Below are 14088 nucleotides of genomic sequence, written 5' to 3' on the forward strand. Positions count from 1 at the left end.
AAAAAAAAAAAGTTTCTCATTGATTGAAGGATTTAGTTGGAATCGAACCTTTATATATTTTATAGCTACCATTTTCAAGAAAGAAATTTATTTTAAACGTTACACCATAAAGGAACTTTTAAAATGTTTACATTATTTCTAAATATAAACAAAATGTGATTATAATAGGGAATCTCCTGACGTAATTTTTCAATTTCACACATAGTATCATTTTTCCAATGCCTTAATAACTGTATGTATAGTTTTGATAAAGCAAAAGTATAAATACTGAATTCTTGTTTTGAAAAACTATCAGTGTAATTAGTTTAATCTACAGTCAAGCTGAATTTATTTAAAAAACAAAACAAAAAATGGAATCACACTTCTGCATCAAATATAATATCAGCATAGTAAACATGAGTGCACATTTGCGTTTATTCTCGCACAAGAAAAATGCTGTAACTCAAGTTTCTGAAAATGTTAAGTTAATAGAAACACGTTTTAAGGGGAGAGTGAAAACATTTTTCTTCGAAAACAAGAAAGAGTAAACCAATTATTTAGAGACTAATTATTCCAATATTTGTACACTGTTAGAAGATTGATTGGTAGAAAATGGACGTTTCAAAGTAAATACTTATTCAGTTATTTGCTGAATACATCAAAATGAATAGAGATGATGACGATGATGTTCAAATATCAGTCAAAATATTTTAAGCACCGATGGTTCTTGTATTAAATATTGCAGATCTTAGGGACACTTTGGAAAACATAATCTTAAAAATACTAAATAGTAATCTTAAAAATTATTTAAAATTATTAGTATACAACTAAATATTAATGAGTATCAACCATTAAAAGCATCAGGATATATCAGACTTCCAGCAAAAATAGAAAGTAAAAAAGCCTGTATCAATATGAAAAATTTTGATATTTACTGTTTTAAATGGGCTATAAGCATTACAACCAGCTAAACAACATACATCAATACCTAGAACATATTAAAATAAATAATTTATCAGATTTTTAAAAAGATAAAATATTTAATTTTCCACAAGTAAATAAAAAAGTATTAGATCTATTTAAAGATCAAATGAGTGAAAAAATTATAACTGAATTTATAGGTTTAAGGTCGAAAATGTATTTCATTGAAACTCTACAAAATAAAAATATTAAAAAAGCGAAAGGAGTTAAGAGGTTTATATTTAATGATTTAAATTTAGAAGATTACAAGTCTGCTTTACTAAATAATTTAATAATATGTAGAAATATGAAGGTTTTCACATAATTTTAAAAAGATTTTATATTTAAATTTTTCTAAAAACTTACAATTTCACCTACTTTTAACTTCTAATACTTCAATATGTGCATCTCTAATATACACCTCTAATACTTCAATATTGCATACTTCAAAAAGCTTATTTCCATTTTCATCATTGCATACCCTTATGGTGACATTCCCGCTTACTTTTACATAAGACAACAAACACATCACACAAGACAACAACCATATTACATCATTCATACGTTATTGCATATCTTTACTGAATCACAGCTTCGAGCACGGCAACTTGGTCCTGGGTGAGATTTACCTTTGGTTTCGCGCCAGTGCTTTTCGCCAACTCTGTTGCCAATCTCCAGTTTTGGTACTGGATTCACATTCTGCGAAGGCTCAGCATTGATGCGCGGAACCGGCGCCAAATTCCTTTCCGGCTTCTCATGAGTGACCGACTTATCAGTGGTTATGCGGAGGGCGCCTAGTATCCGAATACTCCATTCGCGGTTGGGCCATTTGTCTGGGCTCCTAGCTAGGTTGATTGACGGCACGGGTCGTATTACACCTTTATTTAGAATAGAGGAATTTGGAATAACACGATTTAATAGAAGGCATGTGTTTGGGAAAAGGTTGAATATCTCTTAGTTTCAGGTGTCATCTGGAGATGTATCCCCAGACTGCTTGACCCCATTCGGCTCCTACAACGCGACGTGGTAGATAATCGTTTAGAAGGAAGGAATTATAGTTGATCTCCAATAATTTTACTTTTGTAGATTAATTGGTTAAATGACATTAGTTAAACGTATATACAATAAAGTTGGAGCAAACCGATGGTTTGTATTGTAACACTTTTCCCTTCAACAAATGTAAGTACTGCTTCTAAAAACAGTCTAGGTATATCTACTACTCCATTATATTTGGAGTAGTAGATAATATATTATGCATATATTTAGGATGAGCGACTTATGCAGTCTTTGAAATAAAGCAAAAATAAATTTTAATGCTCGGTTTTAAGGGTTAATTACGTGAGTTATGAAAAATAATTATGTTTTTCAATGAAATTGAATTTACTGTTACCTCAAGTTCGATTTTGATCAAATTTTATATGTAAATTTATTTCGACCATGACACGAATTGATCAACTTTTGGGATATATTAGGCCTCGGGAACTGCACTTTTTAGGGGACCTGTTTGACATTTTTAACCATTTTGAAGAAAATATTCAACCGATTTACTTTGAAATTTCATGTATAAGCTTTGCTAGTATATAAGCCCGTCCGCGAAACCTCCTAACTTTTGGAAGAAATCAGTCGTCAGCAACTGGTCGTTTACTACGGGCCAAATATACATATTTGGGTATATAAAGAGAAATAATCAACCAATTTGATTGAAATTTAATATTTAAATTCTTCGTAATAAAGCAATGAACATATACATTTTTTGGGAAGATCAGGGCTCGAAAACTCAGCTCGATCAGCGGGCCGATTTTACATTTTGCACCATATCTACGGATTGAATTGATGGAATTTCTTGAAATTTGATATTTGAGTTCTGCTTGATACCGAAACTAACTTTTTACATTTTTCTAGGTATGTTAACTCAAAGCTTATTAACATCCTAAAAATTAGATTGAAATGTTTTAAATGCATTTTTAGAATTTTCTGTAACACTTTCGCTTAACTAGACAATCCACATTGCGGTCGATTATGTCAGACCACATCAGATTGTTTTTTCTTGTTCTTATTTAAAATGAATTTAAAAATTTTACACTTACAAATCAATATCAGCGAGAAATATTTTTTTGAAAATACCCTGTTTGTAAAAGTTTAATGCAATACAATAACATTTTCTTATCAAATTTTGTCCTAAAAATATATTGTCAAGAAATTCAGTGTACACTTTGCTCACTAATACATATTGCAGCAGATTGTGAAAAGAAAGAAAGAAATAAAGTTGGGTCAAACCATAGTTTGTATAGTAGCACTTTTCCCTCTAGTTTGTATAGTCTATGTATACCTATCACACTATTAAAACTATTTTCATTTATATACAAAACTATTTCTAGGATTGCATATATTTAGGATGAGCGATCTATTCAGTCTTTGAAATAAAGCAAAAATTAATACAAAGTGGGTTTAACATAATGCTCGATCTTAAGAGTTAATTGGGTGAGTTAAGAAAAATAATTATATTTTTTAATGTCATGGAATTTACCGTTTTACGTGTTTATAGAAATTTGAAAAAGCTTGCGGTTTCGGAAATATAAGGTGTCAAAAATTCAAATTTTAGAAATTTTAAGAGGCTTCTACAGGCTGGGGTTTAGAAGAAAAACGAAATCAAAAATTTGGAAAAAAAATACTTTATATAACGGTAAATTTGAACGGCCATTTTGTTTTTCTAAAGTTTAACTATAGTATACGGCGCTAGTGGAAGCAAGTCGCTGCCTTTCTACGTTTGAAAAATTTCAAAAATGCTTACGGTTTCATTGCAACAAATAGTTAAAAAGGCCATTTTTAGGGTTTTGGGCGGGGGGGGGGGGTGTATCTTCTATAGGGGAGAAGATAGGTAAAAATTTTGTTCTACGGAAATAAGTTTCTAGTAAAGATCTATATACGTACAAATTTCAGCTTTCTATCTTCAAGCAGAAAATAGAAGTTTTGTAAACAGCCACACGGACAGCCGGATGGACGGACGGACGGACGGGCCATCGGATGGACGGACGGACAGACGGACGGACGGGTGGACAGAGTGAATCTAATAAGCACTTTTTTTCAAAAATTTTTTGGAAAAGTACTGAAAAGGGTAGGTGTAATTAATGCTTTTTCTGGCATCCTAGAGGAAGAACCCTACCTAATACTTTTTGCCTCATGTCTCTAGCCCTTCTAGATGTACCCGTACTTTTTGACACCTGGGAAGTAGCTGTATAATTTAACAAAGCTTGCGGTTTCGGATATATAAGATGCCGAAAATTCAAAGTTTACAAAGTATAAATTTAACGAGCAGATATACTCGTTTTCAAGCAAGAGTAAAAAAGGTACCAGACTTTTCTTGCATATAAATAGATGCTTAAAACTTCAAAACCATACAACATACAAATATGATTTGGAACTTGTCTCACAGGTGATTGAGTTTTGGTGTTAGATTGATTTTTGGTGTTACACTTAATTTGATTTGAGCGATAGAACTTGAGATTCAGCTCGTCAAAAACAGAATTTTTGGTTTTTGTTTTTAATTTTTTTTTACAAAACTCGAAATTTCTCGAAAATTTTCGTTATTATTTTTTATTTGCTTTTATTTTTTTCGAAGCACTACGATTAGATGTAAAAGTTAACCCATATAATATATTTCTCTATCTCTCATAGTTTTTCCAGTGAAATGTGTTATGTGTATTCAAGAAACACGCAAAAAATGCATATTTCATATATTTCATACAAAAATATTTCATCCAAATTATACATACTAAACTAAAACAAATCTGATGTGAACAGCACATAACCGATCACAATACATATTGTTTAGATTAGTAAAAGTATTCCCGAAGATTATGAAAATGCCTTTTAAACATTTCTTTACAATTTTAAGGAGACAATAAGCTTTTAATTAACATACCTGGCTCTTAGTAGAGTTTCATTGTGGACCGTCTGAATTATTCAAAAAGCCGTCAGCAACTTCTGGTGACAACCAGAACTCAAATATCAAATTTCAAGAAATTTTATCAATTCGTTCCGTAGATATGGTGAAAAATGGAAAATCGGCCCGCAGACCAGTTACCGAAACTAACTGGTGAGCATTTCAGGGAATTTGGGTAGCACAATGCGAAACTCTACTAAGAGCCAAATTAACATTTTTCTAGGTATGTTAACTATAGGCTTACTAGTATTCTTCAATAATCTTCTGCAACACTTGTGTTATATACAATCGGAAGTGAACTACCTTTTATTTGGTTATGATATACATACATATAAGTGAAAAATTACAATAGCAAATAAGTATGAATTGGTGTTGCCATTGAGGTTGCAAAATTATTTTAGTAATTAAATTGTATTAATTAAATTCACAATAGTAATTAGAAATCAAAACATTCACCATAATAATGAAATTATTTTAACAATTTGTAATTTCAACACACCCCCGCAACAGCAATTCATACTGAACAATTTACATTGAATAAATTTTTAACACATTTTTCAAATTTGTTAGCTTGTAATGATTTTGTAAGCACATCGGCTGACATCAATTCTGTTTGCATATACTGGAGTTTTATTTTCCCGTCTGTAACTGCGTTTCTGATGAAATGATGTTTTATGTCGATATGTTTACTTCTATTGTTTACTACGAGATTGTTTGCCATTGTTTGAGCACTTTGGTTGTCGTTAAAAATCGTAACAGGACCATCATTTCTCATACCCTTTTCGTATAGCAAATTTTTAAGATATATTGCCTCCTTTGACGCTTCTACTAACGACATATACTCCGCCTCGGCACTTGACAGAGCAACCGTTTTTTGTTGCTTTACTTCCCAAGATATAGGACCATTTGAAAGCTTGAAAAAATATCTAAGCTGTGCACGACTTTCTATTATCTACATTGGATGCCCTATCTGCATCCGCATAGCCGCGTAAGTCTTCTTGTGATTTACTAAAAAATAAACCAAAATTAATACTATATTTAAGGTACCTAAGGATTCTTTTAGCTGCAACCCAATGAGATTGACCAAAATTGTTATTAAAACGACTTAAAACATTTACAGAGTATGCTATATCCGGTCTCGTTGTAATAGCTAAGTATAAAAGAGATCCAATTAAATTTTGATAAGAAATACTATTCATGTTTTTTCTTTCTTCTTCAGATTTAGCACACGTATTATTTGAAATTTTGGTATTTGGGTCCATTGGTGTCTTAACTGGCTTGCAATTTGCCATATTAAATTTCTTTAAAATTTTTTCTATAAATCTTTTTTGGGTTAATACGATATTGCCATTTTTATTTTTATTAAATTCAATTCATAGGAAATATTTTAAAGCACCCAAATCTTTTATTTCAAAGTTTTGTTGAAGATTTTCTTTAAACCATATTGTATTTTCATTGCTATTTTAAGCAACTATAATATCATCGACATAAATCGCGACGATTAAAAACCTTTTATTATTTCTACAGATGTATATACATGGTTCATTTTTCATTTGTATTGCTCCAATTTTCTTTAAAAATTTGTTTAACTTCTCACTCCAAATTCTACCGCTTTGTTTCAATCCGTAAATAGATTTTTCAAGTTTACATACTTTGTTTTCATAATTTATTATATTTTCTTTGTTATAGTCTGGGACTTTCATAAAAATTGTTTCTTTTAGTTCACCATTTAGGTACGCCGTAGTTATATCAAATTGATGTAGTTGCAAGTTCAATTTGACTGCCAATGCTACCAATATTTTTATAGATCTTTGCCTCGCCTCAGGTGCACAAGTTTCATCAAAATCAATTCCAGGTCTCTGTGCGCACCCTTTTGCTACTAGTCTAGCTTTTCGTTTAGTTATGTTACCTTCAGAATCATATTTATTTGTAAAGATCCATCTGCACCCTAAAATTTTTTGGTTTTTAGGTTTGTCAACAATTTTCCATGTTTTGTTTTGTTTATGGGCCTCTAATTATTTTTGTATATCTTCAAGCCATTCTTTCTTATTTGGACTGTTGTAAACTTCTTCGATTTTTTCAGGTATTTCGACTAATAATGAGTTTTCAAGGTCTGATGTTGGAGTATCAAAATCTTCAGATGTACTACTTTCAGTTTCTTGATTTGTATTTTCATTTTCTACTCTATTAAATAATTTTTTAGGTCTTCCTCGAGTACCTGTACGAACCAAACGCGGTCTTCCTTTTTTTCGTTTTTTACCTTCATTTATTTCTTTATTAAAATTTTTTGAAATATTTTCATTTTCTTGGTTTTCTAATTTATTTTCAATTCCTTTGTCTATTTCTTCATCTATATTTACATTATGGTCTATTTCAGTATCTATGTATATTTATATTCTTGTTTATGTTTTTATCTATATTTACATTTTCTTTAACATTTTCAGGCTTAATAAATTCATAAAATTCAATATCATTTTTTACTGGTTCGTAAATTTTCACAGTGTTTTCGCTAGTATTATATTCATTTAAATTGTTGTTAATCAACTCATTTACAAATATAACATCTCGACTTTTAATTATGTTTCGGTTTGTTTTATTCCACAACCGATAAGCCTTAGCATTTTCGCAATATCCCACTAAATAAAGTGGTTCAGATTTTTTTCGAATTTTTCTTTTCCTGGCCTTTTATCCAATATGTATGCTAGAGTACCGAAGTTTCTAAAGTACTTTACTTCAGGTTTGGAACCTTTCCATAAATAATAAGGTAACTCATTATCTAAACTGTTTGATGGACATTTATTTTATATGTTATTTGCGGTAGATATGGCCTCTGCCCATAAATACTTCGGGAAACCTGACTATATAAGTATACACCTAGCCATCTCAACAAGAGTTCGATTTTTACCATCTGCTACACCATTTTGTTGAGGTGTATATGCAGCAGTTAATTGATGGTGTATACGTGCATTTTCTAAAAAATTTGAAAAATCTTTATTAACGAATTCTTTACCATTATCTGTACGGTAAGATTTTATCTTTTTACCACAAAAATTTTCAGCTTTAGCTTTAAATTTCTTAAAAGCATCAAGGGCATCATATTTATTCTTTAAAAAATAGATTTCAGACCATCTAGTCGCACCATCAATAAATGATATGAAGTACAAAGCACCACTACTATTTTGTCCTCAACGGACCACAAAGATCACTATGGACTAATTCCAATGGAGCCCTTTGTCTTATTTTATTTAATTTTTCAAACGGCAATCTAGTTTGTTTGCCCTGAATACAAATCTCACATGCATTGTGCTTATTCTGAATATTTCTTATTTTTATTCCGTTTACCTTTTGTTTTTTTATTATGTTTTCTAGTGCTTTATAATTTAAATGGCTATATCGATTTTGCCATAATTCCAAATTTTCATTATTCGATACGTAATTCACTTGATCCTTAAATTCATTCTTAATGTGATATAGACCATTTTCTTTTACAGCTTCTAAAATAATTTCATTATTACAATTTAAAATAGTGGCAAAATTCTTATCAAAAATGACTTTATAATTGTTGTCTGTTATTTTGCTTACCGACATTAAATTCATTCTTAATTCAGGTACGTATAAAACATTTTTTAATTTAATATTATCATCATATCTTATAATACCTTTACCTTTAACTTTTGTACATTTTTCATTTGCTAAATTTACTTCAGCATTTTGGGTTTCGTAAAATTTTTCAAATTTATTCAAATCCTTACCACATGTGATTTTGCGCCACTGTGTAAGATCCATTTAGATGAAACATCACCAATGTGAGTTATAACATCCTTATTGTTATGCACAAAATGTATCTCCTCTGATAAAAACATTTCAGCACTTCTGCAGCAGAGGACCTTTCTTTATTATTATGTTTATATCTACAATTCGAGGCAATGTGTCCAACATTTCTACAATTGTAACAAATTATCGAACGACTATCTTTTTTACTATAACTTTGACATCTATTATTATTGCTTTCTCTCTTATATTTATTATATTTGTTAACAATTAAGGCTTTGATAAATTTTGCACAGAGCGGAGAATTTGTTACCAAATTCAAAGTTTTGAATTTGGTAACAAATCTCGACTTTCTATCGCAATCCTAAAATTATCAAAGGTTTCTGGCAAACTATATAGTAGCAAAATTGAAATTAACTCATCGTCAACTGATACACCAATAGATTTTAATTTATCAACAACATCAAAAAATCTCGAAACGTGCTCGTCAATATTTGATTCGTTCGACGCCCTACTCAGTAAAAGTTTTTTAAACAAGGCAGCCTTACGAGCCGGTGTACCAGAGCCGCAAATATCCTTCAACTTCATCCACACGGCATTTGATGTTTCACAATTTTTAATATCTTTTAATAATGGTGAACTTACCGATAAAATTATATCTGCTTTTGCTTTTTTAATCAATTTTGTTCCATTCCGCTGCTTTTCCTATATCACCAGGTTTGCTAATTTTTCCATTCACATAGTCCCAAAAATCACTTTTTACCAGTACAGCTTCCATCTGGACCTTCCACGTGTCATAGTTGTCCCTAGTTAATTGCTCCACTTTTACAATGTTTTGATACGCCATAATGTTCACATCCAATATGATTATTTACTATTATTTAGTATTTATATTATCAAAAATTTAATTTTGATCACACAGATCGTATAAGCAAGATTTCTATTTTTAAATTTTAATATGATCACACAGATCTTTCGAAATATCAATTTTACTTCTTTCAATTTTTGGCCGGCTGGGCCCATAACCTTTGTTATATACAATCAGAAATGAACTACCTTTTATTTGGGTATGATATACATACATATAAGTGAAAAATTACAATGGCAAATAAGTATGAATTGGTGTTGCCATTGAGGTTGCAAAATTATTTTAGTAATTAAATTGTATTAATTAAATTCACAATAGTAATTAGAAATCAAAACATTCACCATAATAATGAAACTATTTTAACAATTTGTATTTTCAACAACTTGCTCTAAACAAGAGAATACAAAATTCGGTAGGTTATGTGCTGATCACATCATTTTTTTTTTATTATTTAATCGTTTTTTAAAACTTTAAATATTAAGGTAGGCCATGAAAAATCATATAAAATAAAGCATTTTGTAATTTAAATTAATCTAGCCAACAACTGGAATAAATTTTTATATGTAGTACATATAATGCAAGTAAATTGAAATTTTAAACTTAAATAGTTCTCAACTCTGCAAAATCAGTTTGCTTGCAAAGTAATGTAAATTTTTGGGAAGGAGTATTTTAAGCATTTCTACAATTTGCAAAGTCATATGTATCGGATTGTTTTTATTATTATAACTAGACCTTACCCTGAACAATATACGTATGTCAATTTCGCAAAATTTGAGTTATTAGTTTGTGCAAAAAGCATCTTTCGTAAGACAAAATAAAACATCGATTCGTTACCATAAGCGTTTTCACTTCCATAAAGTTTTCTACGTCTATGGTAAAGAATCTAATAAATTTGGAATATACTTTAAAATAAAAATAAATTCAACGCCAATGAAAATAAATGCATTTGTTATTTTTTAGAATGGTCATAAATAAGATTGTAAATACTAAGATGAATGGAAGAAACAGGGATTATTTTGATAATGTGCATTATCATTGAAATAATGTGCGCTTCAGTTTTTGCATTCAAAATAAAATAGTATGCAAAATATATTTAGCAATTTGATAATAAATGCACTTAAATAAATACCTCTCCTCCAAATCCGGGTCAATGTCTTGATCTTCTTTTTCTAATGATTTCTTCTTTTTTTCCATGACAATTTTACCAGTTGGTCGTGTTCCCTTAAAGAAAATTTGAAATAATTATAAAAACATTACCATGAATATTTGTAAACATTTTTGCAAATATCTTATAAGTTAAAAACGTAGAATTCTTATAAGTATGTCCGTGTTTATTCTTTTTTCCTGTGAGGCCTCAGGCCCTCAGAGAAAAAAGGTCTCCATATTCAAGAAACTTTGCGCAAGAAAAACTTGTATATGACATACTGTGGAGCTACATTTGGTAATATTTTTAAGGCTACTTGTAACAAGTTGCTCGGGCTTGAGATTTCGCGATACCGATTTTGAAAAAAATTTTACACTAGGTGCTGAACCAATTTTCATAGCAGTTTAAACTGTTTGAAACTTTTTGCACAATATCGTACATATGGCATTATTTATTGATGTATAATGTAATTTTAATAATGTGTGTATTCTATACACAGCATGGTTCGCTCCAAGTGTTCAATCTCTCGGGAGGTAATTAGTTGGAGTTTTTTATCAAAAAAGTCATATGGGTGGAAATTCGGATTTTTAAGGGTAGTTCTGAAATTAAAGTCAATTGTCAATTTATAAACCTACATAACAGTATGCCCATAATTGGTGTCAGGCTCACCGCTTTTGAGTAATATCTGCTCAATCATAAATTTTTTAAATTAAAAATCAAAAGCTATTTTAAAAAACGGTAAGTAAGTACTTCATATAATAAGCATAATATAATATGTTAAGAGAAAAAATAAAGTTTGATCTTGATTTGAACTTTAACGAGGAAGTTTTATTTTCAAATAAGTACTTATAAATAAAAAGTACATATACGCAACAATGACCTTTAAATAAAACCAAAAAAATCTGATGTGATCAGCACATATCCGACCGCAATGTGTATTGTCTTGTTAAGTGAAAGTGTTACAGAATATTATAAAAATGCCTGCTATATACTTCTTCCCAATTTTAAGGACATTAGCAAGCTTATGGTTAACATACCTAGAAAAATGTAAACTTGGCTCTTAGCAGAGTTTCGCTTCGTGTTACCCGAATCCCATGAAATGCTATTAAAAAATTTTATGGAAAATTAATACGATTTAATTCTAACATATTCAATAAAACTAGTTATTTCCTTTTTGCAACAGTATTATAAAAAATTTTTGTTTCTCTTGTTTTTAAGTAAATAGACCAAATTTTTATAAAGTTCACCTGAATAATACCCTGCACTAGTTATCGTGCGATCGGACGGACGGATATGTCTAAATCAACGCAGAATTTTACACTGAACAAGAATATACACCTATGATGGACATAGGACCGCAGATGACTGCTTCAAGTAGTTAAAAATTCCATACCAAATTTATATAACATCATTGAATTTACAGTGTTCTTTTGATGTTAAAACGATTTTAATATCTGATAACCGAGAAAAACTTTTGTCAGAGCAATTAATAGATAAAATCCGCTTTTGCAGAATAACAAATAACATAGAAAAAATTTTTCTCTGTATTAACCAATATATGCAGGCTTAATAACTATTATGTGTTCAATGATAAACTGAGCAAGGATTAAAGTGAGAGCATAAACAGGATTGTCAATGAAATTTTTAAAATAACATCCCAGTAAAGAATATTGTTTTAACCAAAAACCACAATTTTTGGATAAAGCTTACAATGTTACTCGTGAAAAAAATTATAATAAATTAGATCCTAAACAACTATGAATGTTTAATTAATACTCCAGTTTTAAATCTAATTAAAATACCAATTCTGTACGGGAACTTATTATCTACATATAACTTGACAACAACTCGTAGAACAAGCAAATAATTATAAAACAATTATTAAAGAAATATCAGCTATTTAGAATAAGTATATCAAATCATGTTAAAAAACGAAAATCAATTGATAAATTCCTTAACAACTCTCTTAATAAGAAAGTGAAATTTTTGGTAAATTAACTCAACAGTAACCAATTTTTCATAGATGAGATAAAATATATAGATAACATAAAAGTTAAATTCAATAAACAGAACATTTTGGCTAGTGATATTTTGTCTTTCGAAGAAATTCAAACACTTAATGCAAATATATAGTAATATAAGTATAGTAAAAGGTAGTGTGTTTCATGGTACAACAATATAGTGTGTACATAATATTTAAGAACAATATAATGTTTGCAATAAAAATATGATGACAGTTATCCTAGTATCAATCTTTTACAAAGAAAAATATTTTTAAGCTATTGTATTGTTCTTCCCAAATTTAAAATATAAACAAATTAATACTGCAGATCTTAAAGTTTTTACAAATAATAATAGAGTAGGCAAATACAATATCACAATCGTCAAAAAATTATTTAGAACATCCGGATATATTCGGAATACATTATTATTAGAAAAACTGTTAAAAAGCAGCTATTGAATAGGTAGAAGAAGAAATACGTTTCGGAGCGAATTATGATCGGTGGAGCGAATGGCTAGGCGAGTCGAATGGACTTGACGACTCGAATGACATTTTAAATTATGATCGACGAATACATTTATTTGCCAGATCCAAAATGTTGCTACCTCAAGACATCAGAAAATATACCGAAAATAATAAGGTTAGCATATATGTACATACATTGTTTTTGAAGTTTTGAACATCCTTGATAGAAAGCTGAAATTATGCGTACACAGATCTTTACTGGAAATTTATTTTCGCAGAACAAAGTTTTTATCTCTTATAGGATGGGGGAGCTATAAGATTTGTACCGCGTAAAATCCTAAAATAAGTTAACATTATGAATTTACTAATACAACATCATAATTGTGAAATTAATAAGTAATGTCCTTATTACACTAATAATTTTAACTTAATGGAAATTTCTTTATGCAACTGCAGAACAGATGGATGACGGAACGAGTTAAAGTCAGAAAAATTAAAAAATTTTTCTCCTCTTAAAAATTTTAACGGCTCTTAGACGCTAATAAATAGTTCTTTTCGTTAGAAGAAAATTTTTTCCCACCCCCACCCCCACCACCTCTCAAGTTATCGCCTCACGAAATTTGTGAAAAATTGGAGTTGTTAGCACCTTATATGACCGATTTTTTTCAAATTTCTATAAATGCAGAAAGCTAACGGTAAATTCTATGCCATTAAAAAAATAAAAATGTTTCTTAACTCACGTAAATAACGCTTAAAATCAAGCATGTTAGCCTCTTTAAATTTATTTCTGCTTATTTTTAAAGACTGCATCCTAAACTAATATATGCAATTATTATATGCATATATGCACACACTCATCCTAAATATATGCAATCATTAATGAAATAGTTTCGTATATGAATAAAAGAAATTTATTTATAACAGCGTAGTATGTATACCCAGATTGTTTTTAGAAG

General features: G+C 29.7%; 1 protein-coding gene across 1 annotated transcript in view; it reads right to left on the reverse strand.

The window, feature by feature from the left end:
* Positions 1–14088, reverse strand: part of LOC129612342 (uncharacterized) — a 134364-nt gene that overhangs the window by 73829 nt on the left and 46447 nt on the right. The window contains exon 5 of the mRNA XM_055525888.1: positions 10651–10742. Within this exon, the coding sequence (XP_055381863.1) occupies positions 10651–10742 (92 nt within the window). The remainder of the gene's footprint in view (positions 1–10650; positions 10743–14088) is intronic.

The sequence above is a fragment of the Condylostylus longicornis genome, unplaced genomic scaffold (genome assembly GCF_029603195.1).
Source record: "Condylostylus longicornis isolate FDR11 unplaced genomic scaffold, ASM2960319v2 ptg000069l, whole genome shotgun sequence".
Taxonomy (NCBI): Eukaryota; Metazoa; Arthropoda; class Insecta; order Diptera; family Dolichopodidae; genus Condylostylus; species Condylostylus longicornis.